This window comes from Delphinus delphis, chromosome 2 (genome assembly GCF_949987515.2).
Source record: "Delphinus delphis chromosome 2, mDelDel1.2, whole genome shotgun sequence".
Lineage (NCBI taxonomy): Eukaryota > Metazoa > Chordata > Mammalia > Artiodactyla > Delphinidae > Delphinus > Delphinus delphis.
Window position 1 is genome coordinate 138077241 of NC_082684.1, and position 24723 is coordinate 138101963.

General features: G+C 56.2%; 1 protein-coding gene across 1 annotated transcript; it reads right to left on the minus strand.

Moving 5' to 3' along the window:
• Nucleotides 1-1930: 1930 nt before the first annotated feature.
• On the minus strand, nucleotides 1931-24723 carry PLEKHO2 (pleckstrin homology domain containing O2). Its single transcript, XM_060005776.1, has 6 exons — nucleotides 24417-24723; nucleotides 18204-18353; nucleotides 13214-13330; nucleotides 8832-8936; nucleotides 7219-7317; nucleotides 1931-4903 (listed from the first exon to the last, which is right to left on the minus strand). Exons 1-6 carry the CDS (start codon nucleotides 24426-24428, stop codon nucleotides 3878-3880), a joined length of 1509 nt encoding a protein of 502 aa, XP_059861759.1. The 5' UTR covers nucleotides 24429-24723; the 3' UTR covers nucleotides 1931-3877.

Sequence of the window (24723 nt, forward strand, 5' to 3'; positions counted from 1 at the left end):
GTCCTGGGTCCCGCCTGAAGGCAGCCACCTGTGTTTTGCAAAACCCCACAGGACTTCAGGCCACTGAGATATCGGGGACTCGTATTCAAAAGAAAAAGGCTCCGTTTCTCTGCACAGGCCTCCAGCCCCTAGGGCCAGAAGGAAAGAAAGTTCTCACCACATCCTTCCTCAGTCTTGCGGCTGGCTGGCCACTGACACCTTCCCAGCAGCTGCTCCCTTCAAGGCGTCCCTCGGGAGGAGACTTTGTTCCTGGGCCAGGGTGGGAGTATGCCCCCGTCGATAAAGGGACTTCTCTCCCTCACTTTGGTTCCTCCTTAACAATAAGGTGAAATGGCCCACCTTCTGCAGGCCACCCACTTGGTATGGTGGACACACGTCAGGTCAGTGGCAGGGGAATTCAGGAGGGATACGAAAGTCAAAGAACAGTCAATAAGCCTTGGCCAGGTGCTTCCTGTTGTGTTGACCACCAGGCCTTTCCAGCAGCCCTCACAGATAAGGAAGGGAGCTGGCCTTTGGGGAGCAGTGTGGTGCTTTCCCACGTGGGGAGCGGGTGGCACTGCAATCTCCCTCTTATGGGTGAGGAAACTGAGGCCCCGGGAGGCTGAGATTCACTGAAGTCCCTGGGTGGGACTTGACACCTTCCCAGCAGCTTGACTTGAGTGGAGCTCTGTCTACTGGCCCAGGGGTTTCCAAAGAACACTCAGCAAAGCCCTGGGGTCCTGCTGAGATGTATTAGGGGTGCCACAGGCATAAGGCAGGGCCCAGGATCACCCCAACCAGGACCAGGCTCTGAGGTTAAAATGACAGCTGGAATCATTTTGAACCATCATAGGAAACACCTGTTCAGGCAAGACTCATCAATGGAGATTAGATCTAAGGGGAAATTTTGACGTGGTGCAACATATTTGCGCATGGTCTTTAATAAAAAGTCTCCCAGATTGCTTCTTAGTTACATGAGAAAAATATGTAACCATACAACAGAAAAATCAGACACTTTGACTGCGTGATCCAAATAAGCATCACCAGTAAAAGTCGGATGGAGGCTATGTTTCCAGGTGTGATTCCCTGAGAAGGACCTAGTATTGCCTATGCAGTTCTCTGGCTGAGACTCTATTTAATTATGAAGATCTAATTATGAAGTAACCGCAGACCAACCCCAAATGAACAATATTCTATTAAAAAGCTGGGGAGGACTGTAGTCTTCAAAAATACCCACATCATGAAAGATAAAGGCTGTGGAAACATTTCAGATTAAAGGAGACTCGAAGAGACATGTATGTAATATTCAACCCTACACTGGAGGCAACATGTGATGAAACGATATTATTGGGTCTAACGACAAAATCAGAATATGAACAGTAAGTATTCTATCGGTGTTAAATTTACTGAAGTTGATAACTGCACTACGATTAATGAGAGAATATGCTTATTTTTAGGATATACACACTGAAGTATTTAGGGGAAAGGGGCCATGATAACTAACCCTCCAAAGACTCAGAAAAAAAATTGTGTGTATATTACAGAGAGAAGGCACTCGAAAGACAAGCCAACAGGTCAATCTGAGTAGAGTATATGCGTGTTCTCTCTACTATACTTACTCTCGCAACTTTTCTCTGTGTTTGAAATTATTTCCAAATGAAGTTTTTAAAAACTGAAAAGCATTGTTCCCTATGACACTTGGCCTCCGGGCTGTAGAAACGTGTTGGGGGCAGGGGATGAGACTGGAGCACCTGGCCGAGTTTGGCGAAGGTGGAGCACTGAGGGAGGGCGAGGCCCCCAGCCTGGACTATGGGATGTGGGCCCTCGAAGAGAGCTTGGAGGAAAGGTGATGCCCTGGTCAACCACCACCTACCCTCTGCTTCCATGAGGCCCTGGAGCTGGTCCCCACACCAACAAACAGGCTTGTGGCAGCGAAGTTCCATGAAAAGGGATTTATTGCCAAACTTCAAGAAAGGCGCTTCATAAGCAGAAGGCATGGAATGCCACCCTCCTCAAGGAGGCAGGCCAGGCAGCCCCTGTGAATTCCCGATCCTCTCCCCTCCCCTGGAAGCTGGCTTCCCCCTCGGGTCCAGGCTGCCAAGGCACAGGAAGCCCACAGAAACCAATGGCATTAGGCCACTAAGGTGACCCCAGAGCTATTTGCTCAGCCTGGTCACTTATCAGAGGAGGAAACTGAGGCTCTAGTCCCAGGAAGGAGGTGACTTGGCTAATGCTCCAGCCAGCCCAGGCTGCTGGTGGAGCAAGGCTGTTCCCCAAAGGAAGACTGCAGGGGGCCACGTGACTGTGAGCCCCTGGTGACATTCTTGCTCTCACACTGGAGACAGATGGAAAGACATCAGACTGGGGCATGGGAGCCTAGTCTGTTCAAGGAGTGTGGCTTAGGGAGGCCAAGGCGGGCTCACGAGCCGTGACCTTGCTGCTTGCCCCCACCCCTGCCCAGTACAGGCTGCAGGGTGGACACGTGCCCCTCCTGATCCCTGGCCACTGTCCTCAAGAACCAAGGAGAAGAAGGCAGTGAGCTGTGCCGGCGGGCCTCAGAGGGCATGACTGGTGGCTGGGGGTGAGGCAGTGGGCAGGAAGGCCAGGCACGCAGCTGTGACCCTCCTTCTCTTTCAGTAAACAAAAGTGCACTTGCAGAAACCCCTGAGCAGGCCTGTCAGAAGCTGCGCCTACTCCCACAGGCCCCAGGGAGAGTGGCTGTGGCCCTCAGGGCCTCTGCACCTATAGACTGCCCTCAGTCCGGCCGCTGCAGCAGGATGGAGACTGGATGTGCTCCTGGAGCCCGAGACGACGGCGGGGAGGGGCTCGGGAGAGGCCCGGGGTGCAGGCACGGACCACGAAAGGGACAGGAGCTAATGCTCCTTCCACAAGAAGTTCAGGAGGAGCAGTCCCTCTAGCCTGAGCCAGAGGGGTGAGGGGAAAGGGGAGAGGGAAGTGGGTTCAGGTCCCAACACACTCCCAACGGCATTTGAAGAAATAACTGGGATACCGGACCTGTTTGGGTTCAGAAGCAACCACAGAGACCCAGATATAAATCCCATCTGGGAGGCACAGAAGTTGGGGCAGCTTCTCTTCTGAAGGTTGATTTATAATGAATTACATACAGGATGTTCTGATGTCGACATCGGGTTCACCTGTACAGGAATGTGCAAGGCTGGACACAAGCGGGTCCAGGGGCAGGGACTAGACTACGAGACCCTTTGAGTTCCTCCTCCACCCTGGAGTCCCCCAATCACGGCTCACCAGAGGGGAAGGCCTGCAGAATAGGAAACAGGCCCAGGGAGGGGGCCCACAGCTAGTGGCTTTCTCACACAGATGCCTCCCACCTGCTTTCAGAGGCCCTAGCTGGGTTCCAGGTCTCACTCAGCTGAAGGACAAACCTCTAGTCTAGACCCAAGGCCCCTGCAGCTACTAGGAATAGGGGGGGTGGGGAGGGTTGCTTATGGCTTGAAGCTGCCTCTGCCTGGGAACATCTGGACATGGAGGCGGCAGGGGGGCTCAGCTGTGCTCTATTCAGAAGTCAGGAATGTAAACTATTGAGGGCGCGAAGTAGAGATGACACCGCCCTCAAAAACCCGAGCGCTGTGCCAGGGCCCTGGGGCTGTTCGGAACAACCACGCCAGCACAGAGGTACCGCATGCGTGCTCCCAGCCCAAGCCCAGAGCTGGAGGCCCGGCCAGAGAGCGGCCCTGGGTGGCACTTGGCACCTCTGGCCAGGGCAGGGCGAGAAGGATCCCAGGAGTCTCTGCAGGTCCTGGCCAAACCCTGACATGCCTGATGGCCCTTCTACAGCCTGGAAAGAAGCACATTTCTCGGCAGGGCTGGGCTCCAGTGGACTGAGTCGGCCGGGAGGGACCATGCTCTGGGCTGGCAGGCCCTAGGGTGCGCTTCTCCGGTAGAGGGTCACCAGCTCCTTCCGCTTCTCCCGGAGCCCAGGTGCTTCCTGGCTCAGCTCTCCCAGATCTCTGATCTCCTGCAGGACCTGGGTGGCCTGCCTCAGCTGCTCCACGGCCTGGCTGAGCAGCGCCTCGGCATTCCCAGCAGCCGGCTCACTGCCCAGCACCTTGTTCAACAGTTTCTCCGTCTGTTCCGAGGCCACTTTCACCTCCAGCTGGGCCCGATACAGCTGTTCCCCAGGCTTCCGTGGACGTCGGGGGCCTTCCCCAAGCAGGTCCCCCAGGGAGGAGCAGCGGGGATGGAACTGAGGCTGCGGGTCCCAGTGGGGCAGTGCTGTGGACGTTGTTGCATCCTTTGGGCAAGTTCCTGGGGTGCCTGCATCCCGGGATGGCTTGATGGGCTCAGGGCTGTCATCCACACCATTCACCGAGACCTGTGCTGGGCCTCGGGCAGAGGTCTCAGAGGCCCCAGGACTCTGGGCTGGCCCAGAAGCCTGCACGCCACTCATGGAGGCTCTCAGTTTCTCCGATAAGATCTTGGCTGGGGGTGTCGGGGGTGGAGCGGGCTTCCCACCCTCCCTAGGCACGGCCTTGGAAGTCCCAGAATCGGGCACCTGGGGCGGTTCTGTACTCTCAGGGTCAGGGGGCTCCTCAGGGCTGGGGCTCTCCCAGCTCACCTTCAGTTTGTCAGGCAGGACCCTGCTGGGGGGCTGCTCAGAGCCCCTGTCCTCCCCCACTGGAGTCTCTGAGTCTTCTCGGCTTTCAGGGTGGGCCTCAGAGCTTGCTGGGACAGGGGTTGAGGCTCTCTCCCCTACAGGGGTCTCCACTCCGTCACCAAGACTGGTCGTCTCAGGTGCTGCAGAAGGCTTGGTAGGAGGCATGGGCGGCCGGGGTGTCTCCCGGGGCTGGGCTGCCCTGACATCATTGCTGGGGGCAAACACTGGCAGCCCGCTGTCAGGAACATCAAGGTCCAGGCGCGAAAGCCCATCGGATGCTGCACTGGCTACCTGGGTGGAGGGGCAGGATATGGGCATGAACTTGGATGACCAGCCACTGGGTCAGGTGTGCCCACCTACAAGGTATTTAAGCCCTCCCATCTAGGCTGCCCAGGCCCCTGGCCCCCTACTCTCCATGCCCTCTGCTCTGGTTTCCAAAGCCACCTGATTAGAAGCTAAAGTGATTCTCTGATGAATCCTCTCCTGTCTCTCACTTCCATAGAATTCCTGGTTTTGAAATCACAGGCCAGGAAGCCAGAGCTAGGGTGCGCTCTCAGCGCCCCAGCCTGGCTTCTTCCAGCCTGTGTGATAGGCCGCTCTTTTGAATGGCAATTGTGCTGGCCTGGGTGTCAGGGGACACGGTTCCAGCCTGGCTGTGGGCCTTGGGAGGGTCCCTTCTCTGCAACCACCCACCCAGGGTCCCCACAGTCAGCAGTCGACAGGACCAGAACCCACATATGGGTCTCCTGCGTCATCCTGAGCTTGCTCGCCCTGCAGACCTCTGTCCGGTCGGCCAGCCCTCCGGGCCAGAGCTCTCCAGCCTTCGCCTGCCCAGCTGCTCAGCAGCTGGTGCCCACTCTCCTCGTGCTGTCACGTGTGGCCCCAGACACGGGCAGCCCCAGACCACAGCTGAGTGCCAGAGGAGAACAGCTGCACCCAGCAGGCAGCTGGCGCCATCTGGCCCCAGGGGCCCACAGGGACACCCAGCAGCCCCACGGTCATGGGGAAAACTCCCAGGGAGCCTCAGAGGGCCTGGAGCGGGGCTGGGCAGGAGGCCCTTCCCAAGGTCCCTCAAGGTCCCTCACTCCCTTTTACACACACAGGGTGACCTGGCCTACACATGCGCTCAGTCACCGGACACGAGTGCCTCCCTGAATTCTTCTCAGAGGGTTCCCCTCTCCAAGGCTGGCCTGCCCCACACCTCCTAGGCCTCCTCCCTCAGACATGACTTTCCTCTCTGGCTACTTCAGTCACTCCCTCTGCAGGCTTTTTTCCCTCCGCTGACAGACATGAACAGGCTATCTCATCTCACCAGCAAACACTCCAATGACCTTGGCCCCTTTCTGTCTCCCTCCTTCCCCACCATGGTCTATCTCCTTCTCTCCAGCATCCCCAGCCCTGCACCCCATGACAGCCCTAAGCTGAGAAAATGTGCTGTAAACGTCACCATCTGCCTTTTCCTCAGTCCTGCCTCGTGACTTGTGGCTGCCAACCTGGCTGATGACCCCCAGTCCTGTGCCCTTCTCTCCGGATGCGCCACTCTCTGGCTTCCTCTTCCTTTGCTCCCTACTGCCCCCCATTCCCCAAAGGCAACATCGGCTGAGGTTCTTTCCTGGCCTCCAAGGTCTCTCCCCCAACTATCGACACCCATCAGTAACACTGGTCTGACGAAGGGCTCCTCCCTGCCCCCTCCCCCTTGCCCATAACTTCTCCCACATTCCCTGTGTCCAGGGCCTCCCTTCGCCGGGTCTCCAGGCTTGGGGGCACTCCTGACAACCCTCCCTCTTTGTCCAGTCCGCCTCCCCGAGTCCTGAATTCAATCACAAGCCCAGGTGGCTCTTGCTTCCCAGTGTCTCTTGCACCGGCCCCTCCCTTTTCACCCCCTCCTGGGGCCTAGAGGCCCCACCCCTGCCTCTATTTCCTGGCCCCCTGCCTTTCCCTCCATCAACCTGACCCATCCTACCCAGGGCCTCCAACTGACCTCTGCAACGCACCCTCCCATCCATCCTGCCCCCGACTCCTGCTTTCAAGGCCTCCACAATTTCCTCCCCCTACCCCACCTTCCCAGACACATCTCCCAGCCAAAGGGACCAGGCACACCTCAAACTCCCCTGCCCTGGGCCTCAAGCTCGCACCATTCCCTCCACCCAGGACCTCCCTCACTCCAAGTCTGCCCACTGAAACCGTTCCCATGCTTCAAGGGTCAGCTCAGGTGTCTGTGGGTCCTCCGTGGTCCCTCCTGCTCAGCCTGCCTGAGCCGCCCTCTGTACCAAAATTAGACAGCGCTGCTTGGAGCAGTCCGTGGACAGGTCTCCTCTCCGGCTGGAAGCTGAGCTCTGAGAGGCGGGGACTAGCCTCAGGCTCTCAGTTTCCCTCCAGCACCAGGTTGGGTTAAGGCCCGTGGACTCAACACGGGAAGCAGGCGCACCCACTCCCTGAGGACATACAGCACTCGCGCCTCCACACCGACACCCCGCATGCCACTCAGGCAGCCCGATACCAAGAGTGCTCAGGAAAAAGGTGGCCCAAGCCCGCGGCCACCTAAGGAGCTGTGGTCCCAGGCTCATCTGACTCCCAACCTTCCCAAGCTGGGGCCAAGGCCTTACCTCCTTCAGGTGGACTCTTGTAGGGGGCCGGCGCCGCTGACCCCCACGTACGCGGTCCCGTGTCACATGCTCCAGGGCACAGCTCTTGTCCACCTTTACCTGGGAAGGACAGGGAACCACGTCAGTCCCCAGCAGGCCTTGAGGAGAGGAGGAAACGCCCAGGCGTTAACCTGAGACTCAGAGGCAGGGTCTGCACCTGCATCCTTGCTTGACAGGGTCAAGGGCCCCAGCTGTCCCTCTCTTTGAGGCACCTCCCTGCTTTTCCCCCCGACTCTCCACAGCCTGTGTCATCTCTCTGCAGTCTGAGGCTCTCCCTTCTCTGCAGCTGCTTGCACAGCCTCAGTCTTCCTGCCCAAATGTGGGCTATCAGCCCTCACCCCTCAGTCCACTGCAATACGTAAGCAGCCCCGAGGCTGCTCTTGCGCTAAGCTTGGGGGGGAGCGGGGAGAAGACAGCCCACGATCCCCTAGTACCTGGCTTCCAGAAAAGACCTTCCCTGGCCCCAGTCACTCTCCCAGGACCCCTGGGGATAGCTCAAGAAAGAGCAGGGCCTCCACCCCCAGGGGTCAGGGAGTCTGGGGGGCAGCGTCTCCTCTCTAAGGATAAGGAATGGGGGTGGGGAGTAGCCGGGAAGCCATAGGAAGAGTCACGTGGGAAATCCAGACTCTGAATCCCGGAGCAGCCTGTCCCTGCGGTGGGGGGGTGGGCTAAGACTCTTCTGCCCACAGGTGAGGCTCAGGCCCACCTGAGGGTCTTTGCAGTGGAGGAGCTGGTCCTGCTCCGCCAAGACTGTGGGCCGAGACCCAGCCCATGCTCCTGTGGCCTCCAACACTCTCTCCCCTGAAATGGGGACACTTTCCCAAGCAAGTGAAGGGCTGAGCATGGCACAGTCACGTAAGACGTGATCCAGGAGCCATGGCTGCGAGGCAGGGAACCTGGGTGTTAAGAGGGAACCTGCGTGGGAAAATTCGCTCCCCTTGGGTCTCAGTCTTCTGCAATCCAAGGGGTCACTCTAGGTGGCCCCCCAAGCCCATTTTTGCCCAAACAGCTATGAATCCATGATATCAAAGATAAACCCTCCCTAGGAGATCTGGCCCCCTGGGACACCCTGCCTGCCGAAAGCCTGATCATGGCCCTGCTGCCATCACCACTACAGCACAGGGGGCTGGGTGGCCACTGCAAGCAGATAAGGAGGCCCAGGGTTAGAGCCAGCCAAGCTTGGACTTCACCGCCCAACTGAAGAGTGAGCTGTCAAGCTCTCAGCTCACCCACAGACCTCTCTGCTGTTTCCTGCTGTTTCCGGCTGGGGCTGGGTTGGAAAGGATGCATGGCTGCACCCAGTCAAGTTCTACCCCACCACTTACCCACGTTTTAATTTAAAACAAGTTACTTAACTTCCTTACACCTCAGTGTCCTCATCTGTAACATGGGAACACAACCACCTACTTTGAGGGGTATTGTGAGGATTAAACGAGGTAACAACCACAGATGCCCCAGTGTTTGTAGCAGTGACATAATCAAGGGGCTGTCAGGGTGGGGTGGGGCAGGGTCCACTCTGAGATCACACACGGTGGGAAAGGAGACCCAGAGCCGTTCACAGGACCTCATCGCACCTCGTCGAAAGCCTTGTTCTTGCCTCGGTTGATCCCTTCATTGAGGGCTTTGATCCAGGATTCCTTCTCCTCCCCATTGGATGCCTGGAACTTGATGTCGCTGACCTGCAAGGGGCATGCGTGGGGTGGATAGTAGATGTTTAAAAGGGTTCCCATTTGGGGTCTTGAGGAAGCTTCCCACCCAAGATTGAAGTCTGCCCCCGCACAGCTGGTCAGGAGCAAACCACAATGACCCCCACGTCAGGTCTGACACTGGGGCTTCAGAGCAAGGGAGGGGACAGATCCAGCAGAGAAGGGGCCCTCTCCATGTATACAGCTGCCAGAGATTTGGATTCAAATCAGCCTTGCCCAGCTCTGGTCTCACTCCATGTGACTCCCGCAGACCAGCTGCCTGACCTCTGAGTTTTCTCTGTAAAGTAGGAGTAGTCCCAGTCTACTTCCATCAGACTGAGTACAATGACAGAGGTGACAGGCATGAGGGGTGTCCATTGGTGAAGGCCCACTGGAACCAGGGCCGCCTGCAGCTGCCCAGTGGGCCCCACAACCAGTCCTGGACAAGTGAAAAAGTCCCAGGGTCTCCTTTCTGGCCTTGAATCACAGGCTGCAAGAGAGAAAGGGCATTAGGGGGTCAATTCCAGCCCCCTCATCATATAGATAAGAAAAAAGAGGCTCATCAGATGGGATGGGACTTGGCCAAGGTGGCCTAAAGTAACCCCATGACTTGACCTCACACCCAACCTCATCCCACGCTACCCCACGGGTTCCTTCCCACCTCAGGCAGGAGCTCCGAACTCCTACATTAGCATCAGAAGGCAGCTCAGAGAGGCCCCTTCCTGTCAGGCCCCATGGTCAGACAGGAAACAGTGGAAGGAGTGAGGTCACACAAACCCAGGAGCCACCCCTATGGTGGACACAGCAGTAGGGCCTCTGAGCTGGACAGACCAGCACTCACAGCTGGCTGACTCGGAGCCTCAGGGAGCTATGAAGATCAGTGATGTAGCAAAGTGTTAAACGTGGAAGCGGGCACAGAGCGGGTGCTCAGTACTAGGAATTATCACCATTTATCTCCTTCTGGACAAAACAGTCCTAGTTTCCTCATCTGGAAAAAGGGATGACACCGCCTACCACAAAGCAATGCTGAGGGAATTAAACATGACTAAAGCCACAGCCTGGCACATAGTAGGTACTCAGAAATGGTTACTGAATGAATAGCTAATCAATGAATGAACTGGCCCAAGGTTCCTGTTTTGGGGCCGCTGCGCACTCTGACACTAGGAAGCCCTAGTTCTTTGTCAGGCGGGTCGCCAGCTGCCCATCCCTGCCCGGGTGTTAAGATAGCGCTTTCCCTCCTGCTGCTCTCCCAGTTATGTAACATGCAGCCCGCCTGGCCCCCTCAGCATCCTTGTTATATAACTTCCTCCTGGCTGCCTCTGCCTTCTCCTCACACAGGGCCCTGGTTCCACCCACCTCCCCATGCCAGGCACAGCCCAATGCTCATTTGCATGACCAGGGTAAATTTGATCCTGGCAGCAGATCGGCAGCTAAGTCGAAAACCCCAGGGCACCTTGGCAACTGCCTCAGCCCAGCCATCAGGGCCGGTAGGGGCTCAGGAAGGGACAGCGCTGCATCTGGGCTCTGAAAGGGCCCACCCAGCCCTGAATGAGGGCTGCGAGTAAGGTGACCCAGGGCAGCCCATGAGCCCAGCTACGCTTCTCCTGCTCACAGGCCCTGAGTTGGTGGGGTCCCTGCCTGGTGCAGGACTTAGCATCCCAGAGAGCTTGAGAGGCATACACTTGAACTCAGCAACAGATGCAGCAAGAGAAAGAGCACTGGCCTGAGAGTCAAGTTCACAGCGTTCTAGTCGCACCAACCTGCAATGAGACCTGCACAGGTCTCTTTACTACTCAGGGCCTCAGTGGGACAAAAACACAACCACTGGACTCAACCCAAGCTGTGACCCTTTCCCATTGACAGCCCACCTAGGCAGGCTGCGGGGAGGGTGTTGGCCCAGGGGCTCCCCTAGGAGAGGGAATACGAAGTTAAATGGGACCCAGCGTCACCCTAAGGAACCCTGAAATCCTGCTGAATGAGCCAGGCATCCCACAAGGTGGTCCGAATGGGGACAAACAGGAGACCAAGAAGTTGCTCCTCTTGCCTTGCCAGGACCCCTGTGTCCTGAAGGCTGCACACGTCCCTCCTCAAGCCCTTCCTAGCACAGGCCCCACTAGGAGAAGCTAACGGGACTGGACACAGAGAAGGCCCACATGGCTGGAAAAGGGGGGAGGACAAAATGGCAGAGAGGAAAGAAGCGGGAGGGGGAGAGAGGAGACAGGAAAGAGGAAAGGGCCAAGCTGGCTGAAACCAGCGGGGCAGCAAGGCCCAGCAGAGGCCACCCCGCTTCCTGGCAGCGTCTGCCTGTGACCTCATGGCAGGGGCGTGGGGACAGGGAGGCAGGAGGGAGAGGGGCACGCAAGACACTGGAGTCTTTGTTTATTTGATTAGAGGGAAAAAAAGGCGGCCTCTGGACCAGACAGCCAGGGTCATGTGACCTCCCGGCCAGCCTGCAGCCTCCCTGAGGAGGGGAACACCCAGGGCGATAGGAAAGGAGAGAGGATGCTTGGGGGGGCGGGGCCGTCTACCATCTGGCCTTTGGAGAGCGCCCACTCTCTGTGTGAGCTCCTGGGTGCCGAGGGTCAGGGGCCCTTGAGCCGGAACCAGCGTGGGCTGTGCTCCCGCTGCCCAGCAGCCCCCACCAATCACCCCACGGCCCTATCTCCCCGACCCTCGCCCTGCTCCCAGGGTCACCCAGAGCTGACCTGAACTCTTGGCACGATTCAGGGATGAAAGGGAGGGTGCTGGCCGAAGCAGCTGACAATGCAGCTGCACAAACAGGCCTCTCGGAAGGTGACGCCCCCCCCCCCCCGAGTGGGGCCCGACCCACCTGGCCCACCACCAGATGATTCTCAGAGCCGCGAAAGGAGGTGGCCCACAGAACCGTGCTGGCAGAGGACAGAGAAGCAAGGTCCCCTCCACCTCACATCCACATATGCTCACTAAGGGACACACAAAGACCCAGGCAGCCCCTGGGCCAGGCGAACACTCAGCGGCACATAAAGAGGTGCACACACGTGTATCAGGCACACAGGCAGACCTTCACATATAGCGCACTCTACACCTTTCCCAAATACATACACACAAATACAGCGCCACTGAGAGAGGAAGTGGATCTCCAGGACAGGGTCGGGGTTCCAGGGCCTGAAAGACCAAAATGTGGCTCTCCCCTTCCTCACAGAGCCCTAAGCATCAGAGGTCAATGAAACCTGCCCCTACCCTGGGCACACACACCCCCCACCCCGCCCAGGGTCAGAGCTCCACGGTGGCTCCCTTGCCCCCAACCACCGCCAAGTGGGACAGAGGGTTAGTGAGTAAAGCATCGTGGTCTCCTCCAGGGCCCAGAGCTCCGGGGACCACAGAGGACTGGGTTCCTGGCCCTTAAACCTATGAAAGAGACAGAATGGCTTCGGGCAAGCCCAGACGAGGCCCACTCTCCAACCCCCAGCCTCTGTGACTCAGCCCCGCTCTGCGAGGCTCCACATGACATGCAGAGGTTGGGGCAAGGCACGGCCCAGCTGCAGATTGGTGTGACCTGGCGAGAGGTGCTGTAAATGCCAGCCTCCAATCTGATCTCCCTCCTGACATCTGTGAAACTCTACCACATGTTAGCACCCACCCGGACCCCCTGCCAGAGGTGCGGGGTGCAAACAGCGAACTTCATCCACACACACAGCATGTCCCAGGGCGAAAACCTCTCAGGCAAGAGACTTCCTCCAGCTTCAGCCAAGAAAGAACAGTGCAAAGGGAGGAAAGCTGGGGGGCTGCAGGTCCAAGCACTGAGCCTCGGATGAAAGGTAGGAGAGGTGGCCCACCCAGGAAGGCCTGGGATGAGGGGAGGGTGTGGCCGCCTGACTACGTCAGGGTGTCAGAGGCCTGGCGGGGTGAAGGCCTCATCCCCAGCTTTCTTGCCTCAGTCCTGGGCCTCCTGGGTCCGGGAGATGGCCAAGGGCCCCACCTCCCAAAGACTACTTTCCAACTACAGCCTGGGAAGGAGGCCCCAGGGCCTAGAAGGGGAGAGGGGAGCAGAGCTCTCAGCAGAGGTCTAAATGCGCCTCCTATCAACCAGGGGCTGGGGCAACTTCAAGTTAAAAGCAAGCCAAAGGTCCAACCTGTGGCAGCCCCTGGGTCTGGGCCTCAGCCACATTCAACAGAGAACCTGCAGACTTGCATCCAGGGGCCCAGCCTGTCTTAGAGAGCCTTCCAGGGGTGACCTTGCCCAGCAGACCCTGGCCTGGAGCGAGGTCAGTCAGCAGCAGGCCTTGCCCTACCTTGTTCCCTGGGGACCGCAGCAGGATAAAGCGGTGTTTCCGCTTGAGGAGGGCACGAAGGTCCTGGCACTTCTCATAGCTGCCCAGCTCCACTGTCTCCACACACTTCTGCTCATCCTGGGGAGGGAGACACAGGGGACATGGTGAGAGCTAGATGCCCTAGACCCTCAAACACCCAGGCCCCGCCCCAGACCCTGATCCCACTCAGTGAGGGCACTGCTTGGTCAGAGGGGGCCCTCGGGCTGCCAATCAACCACCAAGATGCAGCATTCAGACCCTGGCAAGGAGACGGTGTTCAGTCCACGCCGGTTGGAGGGATGCCCTCCAGGCTCACCATCCATAGGAGAAATGGGGCTCACAGCCCGAAGGCAGGCGGCAGGGCTGACTCAAATGCGCCTAAGGTCAAAGGAGGCAACGGGGAAGCTAGAAAGGCTTAGGAAAGTGCGCCAGGGAGTCCACGCAGGCCCAGAAGCCAGGCAGAGACCTGTGAAAGAGGTGGTCTGGAAGGAGGAGCAAGTTGTCACAAACGAGGGGAAAAAAAGGCTTTCCAGGCAGAGCCACAGAGAGAAGCGTGAATAAGGCTGTTTGAGGTTACACAACCCGCCTTCACCACAGTGATCCGGAGTTGACTTCCCCACTTGGCATCTTCCTCTGCTGACCCTTGGCTTGGGGTGAGAGGCCACTCTCCATGGCCTGCACAATGGAGAAGGCAAGGGTTCCTTCTAGAGTGCCCCCTGAGTCTGCCACCGTGAGGCCTCATCACTAGTAAGGCTGGTGGCCAGGACAGTGGCCAGCCTCTTCTCGGCCACCCCTGGACACTGGCTGGGCTGCCTTTCTGCCTGCCAGCCCTGGCCCTTGAGTGTTTTCTCCTCATGGGCTCTACCCACCAGGTGCCTCTCCAGCCAGCTGTCTGGGACACCCTCCTCCCTCAGTGTTGGTCAGTTGGTTCCACTTCCAGGGGACACCCAGCTGGAACAGCTTCCTGGGTGTGGCACACTCGCCCCCTGGAGACTCGAGGGAAGCAGATGCAGGCCCTGGAGACGGGCACGCAAGTTAAGCCAACTCCTGCTCTTGGACATCACGCAGAGCATCCAACCAGGGACCGCCTCAGTGCTCCACAGTTTGGGGTGGAATATCCGGGAGGCAGTGACTCGATTATATGCAGAGGAAATGCCCCAATTTCCCTCCATGATAAGTCGCATATACTAAGAAACCCTGACACTTAGCGAGCACTTCTGCATCCCCGATTCTCCTGAGTCCCTCAAGCACCCTGAAATCCTAGAGCCCCAGTATTTGTCTCATTTTATAGAGGAAGAGCATGAGAGCTGGAGGCGAAGAGATTTACCCTTGGGCACAGACCCAAATGTAAGGAGCAGGGCCAAACGCAAACACCCATCCTCTGACTCCCAAGCCAGAGCCCTTTGTAGCATATCAGACTCCTTCCAGGCAGAGCCAGAAGCTGGACAGTGCCCTAGCTGCAGGCTGCTCTGCACCAGTGGTCCCCCAGGTGTGGTACCTGGGCCAGCAGCCACAGCATCACCTGAGGACTTGTTAGAAATGCAAATTCTCTTGAATAAAAAAAATATATATATATCCCACAAGGACTCAGAGGCAAAAAATATACAAATCAATTTTCACTGCAAAGTAAAGGAGCTGTTACAGTGGAGGATTACTGGACTCAATGTCAATATTATGACACAGTGTGAGTGTGTTTCGTGTTTGGTAATTGCAATCATTGTTGCTTTTGTTGTGGTCATCCATTTACAATGCTTGGTGTCAGTTTATTTATCTCTTATAAAAATAAAATACAGTGTGTGTGTGTGTGTGTGTGTGTGTGTGAAAAAAAAAAAAGTTAATGCAAAGTGTATCTGGGGACCAGCGCTGGTTTGCACATTATTTCCGACAGGTCTTCGTCAAGATGTAGTTTAAGTTTTTGTAATCTTTTTTTACCCCTATGTTACGTTTGTTCTAGTTAAAGTTATTGAAATATAATTTTCTGTCTGTTAAATCTAATAATAAAAAATTGGATAATTGGAAAAAAAAAGAAATGCAAATTCTCAAGGCCCATCCCTACTGAATCATAATCTTGGGGGAATGGGCCTGGCAATCTGAGTTTTAACAAGCCCTTATACAAAAGTTTGCGAACCTCTGCTCTATACCAGAGATTCTCAACCTTGGCGGCACCTGGTAGCTTAAAAAAACCCCAGTGCCCAGGCAACATCCCAGACCAATTACATCAGGATCCCCAGGGGACAGAGCTCAGACATCAGTATTTTTCAAAGCAGATGATTGTACAGCTAAGGTGAGTAACCACTGACCTACTCTCTCTTCAGCCTTTCAGGGAAAGAGGAACAGGTGGCCAGGGTGGCCTGATCTTTCCCATCTAGATTCAAACAGGTGTCTTTTCCCATTTTTGCCTCCACGCACCTCTTTCCAATCCTTAGTCTCCAGTCCCTTCCAGGTTCCTGCACTCAACACAAGGGCTGGTAAAATCCACCTGCTCCAGGAAGCTGCCCTGCTCACCTGCATGAGCCTAAGCCTCGGTGCTCTCTCCCTCCTCTAAGGGTCCCCATCAGAGGGCACTTCTGCAGGCATCTTACTAGGTGCTAGGGACACCCTGTCATGGGGAAGAATGGTCCTAACTCCCTGCTGAGCCATCTCTCTCTACCCTCTGCTGCATGTGTCTGCTCTCCTTTCTGTTCCCCCTACAGCACCCTACAAGGGGCAGCCCTCAAGAGGAAAAGTTTGCTGAACTGAATGCCTGACTCAGAGTGAGACTCCAGAAAGGACGTCCCCCCGACCCCCATCCCAGAGAGAGAGGTTCACCTACTCCATGGGCACAGGTCTCCCCCGACTAGGCAGCTACCGGCCCAAACATACCCTCCTCTGTCTGGAAACAAAAGTCACTCCATCTCCACCACCCAGCTCCCCACGGCTGCCTGACCTGGGTCTCCTCTCAACCTGAAACGCTGAATCATCCGGCCCTTCTGCCTCTCAGAAAAGTCGGATAAACCAGCAGGCACTGGGCGGGGGCAGCATTTTTGGAATGTCAGCCTCACTGACAGCAAAGAAACAGCCAAGAGTCATTCGCACTCGCCTAGTTCCTTACATCAGAAAGAGGAATTGAACTAGTAAGCATTTCTCAACTCCTTCTCCTGTGCCAAGCTCCCCCACCCCCGAGTGCTAAGTTCTTAAAACTGCCCTGAGGTTTTGAATAGTGATTTTTTTTTTTTAAAGCATGATTTAGACTTTTTTGTGTTTAGGGGATATGAAATCCTTCCTGCTTCCCAGACGTGGGCCAGATGTAGAGAGGTGACCCAGGACAAGTCTGGTAGCGCCTGATGGGCTGACAGCTGGGGGGCCTGTCACTGAACTCTTATGGCAGCTGGGACTGGAGGAAGCTGCGACAGCCCCCTTTATTTATAAAAATAGCCCCCTGCCGCCGCCACAGCACAACCTAATTTGGGGCCAGCAGCAGTAGAGAACATCTGGGGGGCTGTCTGCACCATTCACCCCCTTGGTCTCCTCCGGCTGCTTCTCTGACACCCCAACTCCATGAGCCTGGGGACTTGGTCAGGAAAGGTGAGATGCTTCTCAAAGGCAGCTCCTTTGAACACCTAGATCTTTCTTGGTCTGCGACAGTTATGAATTTGCCAAGACGGCCTGAGGCATGCTGACAGAGGCTGATGGGGAACAGGCAGGATCCCCCTTCCTCTGCCCCCAGGCCAGCTCTTCCCCGTGTACTCCGTCTGTCAGAGTCATACAGTAATAGCCCAGTTGCAGTGGACAGGCCCTCTGAGAGCCTCAACCCCAGAACATAAACAGCATCTCTAAGTAAAGGCCACCTTTTGGCCTCAGGTCTTCACCCAGAACTTTATTGACACTTATTTAACACACAACTTCTACATCCTGGGTTGTCCAAGTTCCAAACCTGCTGAAATGAAAAGGGGCACAAGTCTGAAGTGGGAAGATATGAGGACTGTGAGAGGCACAAGGATGGCAAAAGCGGCAACTGGCAGCTTGATGTTAGAGGAGAATGCAAAGCTGAAAAGCACCGTCTGGCAGTATGGAACAGCCTGATCCTCAGTGACTCTGAGCCACCAAGGAAAGACTCCATTAGGCCAGTACCTTCCGTTGAAAGGCAGACAATATCCAGCGTACTTTAGAGGACTTCCACCAAGAATAAGTTTTAGAGTTTACTTGCTGACATAGCTGGGTGGAGAGATCCCTGGCTTTGGCTCTAGACCTGACCTTCATTCACTGAGATGCTGAACAGGATTTGAGCACCTTGGGCCTCAGGGTGCTCCTCTGTAGAATGTGACATGATGACCACTCTTTTTTTTTTTTAATATTTATTTATTTATTTGGCTGTGCCAGATCTCAGCTGAGGCATGCAGGATCTTCGTTGCCGTGTGCAGGATCTTTAGTTGCGGCATGTGGGCTCTTAGTTGCGGCATGTGAGATCTAGTTCCCTGACCAGGGATTGAACCCGGGCCCCCTGCATTGGGAGCATGGAGTCTTAACCACTGGACCACCAGGGAAGTCCCCATGATGACCACTCTTAAGGGACTATTGTGAGCATCCTCCAAGAGGTATGTAAGACCTCCAAACAAGCATGAGCAATAAGTATTATTTCTACTATCATTACTGAGTGGAGCAAGCTTCAGTTTTCTGGAAACTTCAGAGATGTGGAACCTAGCCCCGGGACAGGGAGCTGCAGTGTAGGTGGACAGCTGAGGAGACACACACATCCCTGTGCACATATGCTTCAAAGAGCCCCTCATCCAGGAGTCCTACGCTCGCACCTAGAGGTATCGTCCTTGTACCACACCGACCCAGAGAAGACCAGGCAATCGCCCAAGGTTGCACAGCGGGTCAAAAGCGAAGCAGGCCTTCCAGTCCGGGTTCTGGAATCCTCTTGTGGCCTGGGCTGCCCTCACTTTGCTCCCTGACCCGGCACCCCCAAACTCAGGACCAGGCAGGTCCTTACCTCGTTCTCGTAGACCAGCAGCTGGGCCTGGCAGAGGAGCAGGTAGCGGTCTTTCCAGAGGCCCAGGAAGCCCCCGCTGCTCTTCTTGATCCAGCCAGCCTTGTCCGCTGTCTGCGCTCCCCGAGGCTTCTGGCCCCCTTCCTTCACGCCCTGTAACACAGCATCCGGACGCGCCGTGAGGGTTGCTGCCGTGAGGCCACACAGGGATGTGTCCCTCTGCTGGATACCTACTGATATCACCCCATTTGAGCTTCCCCACAACGCCTGAGGCAGATATTCTCAATCCAATATCAGAAATAACAGTTAACAACAGCAGCCACAACGATAACAGCTGCAGTCACCTTATACTGAACCACTGTATTATGTTTTACCCAAACTGTCTCATTTAACCCACGCGACCACCCTCCCAGGTGGTAGCATCATTATCCACATGTCACAGCAGACTGAAGCTCCGAGAGGGGAGGTGACTCGCCAGAGTCACACCGCTGGAAGGACAAAACCAGAATTCAAACTGGGTCTCTCTGACCCCATGTTCTCCCCTCCACCATTCTGCCTCCCATGCATTCATTCAACCTCGTCAACACACGCTGTACTGAGCACCTACAATGTCACGGATGCTGGAGTAGGCAGGGAAGAATAAAAAGAACACATCTTTGCCCTCATGGGGCTGGCAATGTGGGGAAGGAGGAGCTGAACAAATAAACACCAGACATAAATACATTAACAACCATGAAATGCTATGAAGGAATCAGTGAAGGGGAAGTGAAGAGGAGGGAGTGCGAGAGGACAGCGGGGGACCTGGCTCAGGTCCGTGTGGCTCAGGAAGGCCTCCCAGAGGAAAGGACGTTCATGCAGGATCCGAAGGATGGAAGGAGGCAGGCAGGCAGAGTGATAATTTTCCTCCCTACCCCTGCCCTTCTAGAGAGCCCACTCTGCGGCCCCTGCATCCTACCCCAAAACAGGAGGTTCCGCTGCCCTCATCCCTGCCCCAGGCCAGGACTTTAGGGTAGCCACCTTGTCTGGCGAGGGCTCCAAGGACACTGCCTTCGACCACAGGCAGGTACAGGAGGTAAACTCAAACCCTTCTCTAGGACATGGCAGCCACCCTGGAGTCTCCAGGCCAGTCACTGACATCTTGTGCCTCTTGATTACCTGCTTAAGTAGCTGGGCGCCAGGTATATGCCTACCAGATGGGGTCGAATTCACATTTGGTCCCCAGAACCCAGCACCGTTCCTTTACACATAATGGGTGCTCAAGAAATATCTGTGAAATGAAAATAAAAATACACCCTATTTGCTAACCACTTTGCTTCAATGACTGGTACCCACAGTGGTGAGTGTGAAGGGGAGAGTGCAGGAGAGGAGGGCTAAGAGCATGTCAGAATCCACAGGATGCTAGAAGGAAATCAGCACTGACTAATTCTGACTGCTTTATAATTTACATAAAGCTTAAAAATGGGGCTCCAGGGCTTCCCTGGTGGCGCAGTGATTGAGAGTCCGCCTGCCGATGCAGGGACACGGGTTTGTGCCCCGGTCCAGGAAGATCCCACATGCTTGTGTACCACAAAAAAAAAAAAAAAAAATGGGGCTCTAGTTAAAAGGAGTATACCTCTCCCCAGGGATACCCTGTGGCCACAGCTGCCTTTGGAAGGACAAGTCCAGACAGAAGTGTGGTAGGCTGTCAGGGGCTGGACAGGGCATGGCTTCCCTGTGCTCCATCATGGCAGGGAATCCCCAGTCTGGTTCTTACTGTGGCCCCCTCCCCCTCTGAACTGCATACTCCAGTGGTCAGGAGTCTGAGCTCTGAAGCCCAAGTCACACAGACCAGAGGCAGGTCACTTGGTCTCTCTAAGTCTCAGTTTCTTCATTTGTGAAATGATGATATTAACAGAAGTTGCAAGGATTATAACTCCGTGAGGGCAGGGTTTTTTGTTTTGATTACTGCTGTATCCCCAATGCCTAGGCAGTGTCTGGCACACAATAGGTGCTCAATAAATGTTTGTTGCTGAATAAAAAGATACGACATACAAAGCAATGCCTAAGATACCCTAAACTTAGTAAATGGCAGCTGTCATTATTGTTACTGTTGTCACTGCCATCCCCTCTGGCTCTCTGGAACCCTTTCCCTGGGCCTGGTTCAGAATTCAGGACAAGGCCTTTCTGGGCTTAGCTGCTGGGCCTCAATGCTCCCAGGAGCTCCAGGAATACAAGATGCCCCCTCAGGGTCTCTCCCTAACTTGTAGATGGCAAGAGAAATGGAGAAGTGGAATGGTCCCAAATGGTCTTCCTGGATGGAGAAATGAGGAAGTGAGAGGCTTGCTGACAGGCCAGTTATGAGCCACCCTGATCAGGGAAAGAGGGGACTTCAGGGCCCTTTGACAAGAAGGGGGAGGCTCTAGCTTCCTACCATGCACCCAATGCCCGCCCACCCCATCACCAGAGACCCTGTGTTCAGCCCCATGGGCTGTGTGACCCGCTGGGGCCTCATCCACACAGAGACCCCTCTATGCTGGCCTCCACCAGGGCTGGAGGGGTAGAAGTGGGAAATGGGAAACCCCACCTCAACATCTGACATGTCACACCCCTCCATTAGCAACTACAGCAGATGGCCATCCCCTAGGCCTGCAGACTCTAGGCTTCTCTCAAACAAGACCGCGGAGCATGCTGCCCAGATCTACTTTTGAGCTCCAAGCTCGCCTCCTGTTTGCAGAGGCCCACCCACGACCCCATGGGATCTCACATCCCCCTCCACTTGTGACCTCCCCTACTTGCCTCACCCACAGCCTGAGACATGATAACTTCCTGCCAGCTGGAAGCTCCCGGGGGCCGGGCTGGAACCTGGTACCCTGACCACCATCCTCTCCGCATGGAGCAGAGAAGGGCCTGGTGAATGCCATGACTGAATTAGCTAGGGAAGCCAGTCCAGAGCCTTCAGGGATGGGAGTACCAGGATGGCACTGAGGAGAGAACGCACTTGAGGATGGGGGGAGTGACAGCTGAGGGGCTGGAGGTGGCATGAACCGAAGCCCAGGAGAAGGTCTCCTTGCCAGGAATCAGCCACAGCAAGAGCCACCAGAAGACAGGCCTGGCTGGAGGTCAGAGTCCTGCCATCCTTCACCAGCCCCTCTCCCTGCCCCTCAGACACTCTCCCACCAGGGGGCCGGAGATGCCCCAGTAAGTTTTAATAAGCGGGCCCTCCCCTTGGCAGGGCTCACAGGGGAGGTTTTGTCCTGCTCAGCCCGGTTTCTCGGCCTCCTCTCCTCTTATTGACCAGCTGACCACTGTTCTTCCTGTTTCGCTCTCTCTTCTCCCACCCATCCTCACACAGGCCCTCCCCCCGCCCACCGCGAGCAGCTGCTGAGGCACCTCTGGGCACCAGCCTGGCTCTGCTTTGCCTGAGATGGGAGGGCCTCTGGGTCATTCATTAAAAATAAAAATAAAAAAAAAGGAAAAAGACACCAGGTCAGTCAGCCCAACACTGTGCACAGAAAGGAGCACGTGGAAAGCCACAACACAGGCCATGACAGGGAGATAGAGACCAGCAGAAGAGAACTTGTTGGCACCTTACATCACAGGGAGCTTAGAATAATGACCTTTGCCCTTTGACTAAACCCCATGATGCCCTGACCAAACTCTGCTAAGAACCTACCATGTCAGAGCCCTGTGACGGGGCAATCAGAGAGAGGAAGCACAGGCTCTGACCTGAAGAACTTCCAGTCTGATGGGGGCAACACAGACCCTGCACAAGGGAAATCCCCAGTCTGGGGGTTGGGTAGGCATCCCCTGCTTGAGAGGATCCCAGCCCACTGGGAGGGCTCTAGCACTGACCCAGACGGATACCCCGGTCTTGGCTCTCTGGTAGGGGAAGGACTTGGGGTTAGTTTGGGAAGCCCTTGCAGAAGGAAGGGTTTTGGTAAGACTGTGAGGAGGGAAAGAGACACACATCTTGGCCCACAGAAGAAGGAAAGGCACAGAAGGTACCAAAGACCCTATACTCTCAACCCTTTCACTACAGGATGAGAAAGTGCAGGCCAGAAAGGGTCGAAGATTAGCTTAAGGTCACAAAACCAGTGTTGCGACAGGACACTGCCCTGCCACTCTCTAGATGTGTTAGGGCAAAGGAGCAGCCTGGTGCCACTGGAGGTCAAGCCAGGGAAAGGCATGACTGAGAGGAAGAGGGGCAGAACCCCAGGGCAGAGATAGAAAAGCCTGAGTCCAGTTGCAACAATACCTCACACTGATAACTGAAGCTTTCAAAGCTTTTGCACATAAACCATCGCATTTCTGGACTGCCCACCTCCCTCATTTTATAGATGGGGAAACTGAGGCCCTGAGAACACAAATGGTTAGATGCCCCATGCCCAGACCTGCACTTTTGCACCAAATCTCAGGCTGATGGGGACTACCAACCCATTGCATGGAGGAGGTCACTGAGGCTGAGGGGGCTTGGCATCAGGGTTCCTGGGACATGGGGAGGAAGTTCAAAGCCAGGGGAGGACTAAAAGCAGCCATTTGGGAGTGAGGTGATGAGGCCAGCCTGGGGTCATGGGGCAGAGCAGACGACTAAGATCTAAGAGGTGTTTTAGAGAAAGGAGGATGGGCACTGAGGCCTGGAGAAACAAGAGGAAGTTAAGGGGAAAAGAAATGAGAGGAAAAGAGGGATGTCAAAGGGGGGGCGGGGTAGGGAACAGGGAGCTCCCGGCTGTGTGGGGAGGTGGTGGGCAAGACCGTAGATAGCCCAGATGTGCAGGGAGCTTTCGGCATCTGGGAGTCAGTAAGTGGCAATGTTAGAGACTCAAGACCAGAGGGAGTACAGGGCTGGGCGGACCTCCAGAGGCCCCAGGAGAACTTCCCTTAATTGGGGGCCAGAGCAGATCAGGAGATGGAGTAATCCTGTCCCAAATCCCCTGGGAGAAGGAGTGGGGCCACAGCCAGACAGCCCAGCCCTCACAGCAGGGGTGGGGAAGCCCCACCCCTGTCAGCAAGAAAACACAGCCAATCATAGTGGCCTGACTTTGCCCCCTATTTCCACCCATTCTGAGAGAAGGGGCTACAATCAGGACCCGGGGAGGAGACCAGGCCCTATATTTTATAGAAGAAGAAATGCAGGCTTAGAGGGGAAGTGACTTATCTACCATCCCACAGAAATGCAGGGCCTAGCCTGGAGAGAACTCTGATGGATACACCAGCTGTCCCTGGGCAGTGGTCCCAGGAAGCAGGGAGACGAGCACTGATGGGGACACAGGCAGCCTGGTCCCCAGCTAGCCAAGGTTGCCCCAAGAGTGAAGTTTCATATTTCCTCCCCACTTATCCAGGCAAAGACACATCCCCTCCCCTCGGTCTGGGAGGGGCAGAAGCTGAGACCCCTTGGGGGACCAGAAGCAAAATCCTCTAGCCACAGCAGGCCCCTCCCTAGTTTATGCATTCCACAGTCACACATTAAGTGCTGGCAGTGTGCCTGGATGAGGGGGCTACTGAGAGAACTGAGTCTGCTACTAAAGGGCAGGGGTCACAAAGTGTCTGACCCCACCCCAGACCAAGAGGGTCCTGAGGGGGAAGAGGGAGGCTCAAGGGGCATTGCTGGTCCAGCTGCCCAGCTCCTCCAGGGAGTCAGCCCTCCAGGGATGTGGGAAAGGCAGGGGCAGGAATCAGCCCCTACAAGGGCCTGACACCCAAGCAGGGGAGAAGGTAGACTCACAGGGACTTAAACAGGGGAGAAAACGCAACTTTTCCAGTCCTGCGGCCACCAGACAGGGTCAAAACCTCAAAATTCCTTGAGACAGGGACTCCAGAACCCACAGACCCACCACAAAACACACACACACACACACACACACACACACACACACACACAGTGTGCCCTAAGGATCCGACGTGGACGGCACAGGGAGTCAGTGGTAACCAGGGTTCGAGCCCAGCAACCTAGGACACTTTCAGCAAGTCATCAAACTGACCAGAGCCTCAGTCTCCCCATCAATCCAATGGGAACAATAACAACCCCCATGCCCATAGTTGGTGAGAGAAGACAGAAATAATGAAGGAGGATGGGTCTGCTATCCCTACCCCCGCCCCTGCTCATCTCATTTGCCTAGGCTTTGCCTGGAGACCCGCGGGAGAGGGGCTGGCTGGAACAAGGGCCTGAGCCAGGGACCCCAACCGCCGCGAGGGTCTCGAAGACCCCAGCCCAGGTCCCCCGACTGGCCCGGTCCTCACCTCCTCTTCCATGACGAGTCCGCTGATGTCCGGCCGCTCGACCGCTCGGCCGCTCACTCCCGGCGCCGCGCGGTCTCCGTTACCTCCATCCACCGCCGGCCGGGCGGCGGCTCAGTGCGTTCTGTCCCGCTGGCTGCCGGGGGCCCAAGAAACTTCGGGGGGGCGGGGCCGAGGGCGGAGAGAGGCTTCCGGGGGCCGGGGGCGGGGCCCGAGGAGGGGACTAGCGGGGCCCTGAGGCCCTGGTCTGGGGCGGGAAACTAGGGCCGGGGCCGGGCTGAGGGAGGAGCCTGGGCGGGGCCGGGCGGGG

What these genes read in the sequence shown, in the direction of transcription:
- PLEKHO2 (XM_060005776.1), bottom strand. An exon ending in AGAACAAGGCTTTCGACGAG is followed by an intron (nt 7,318 to 8,831) that starts GTGCGATGAGGT and finishes TGTCCTTCCCAG; the next exon opens with GTAAAGGTGGACAAGAGCTG. An exon ending in CAAGAGTCCACCTGAAGGAG is followed by an intron (nt 4,904 to 7,218) that starts GTAAGGCCTTGG and finishes CCCTCCACCCAG; the next exon opens with GTAGCCAGTGCAGCATCCGA.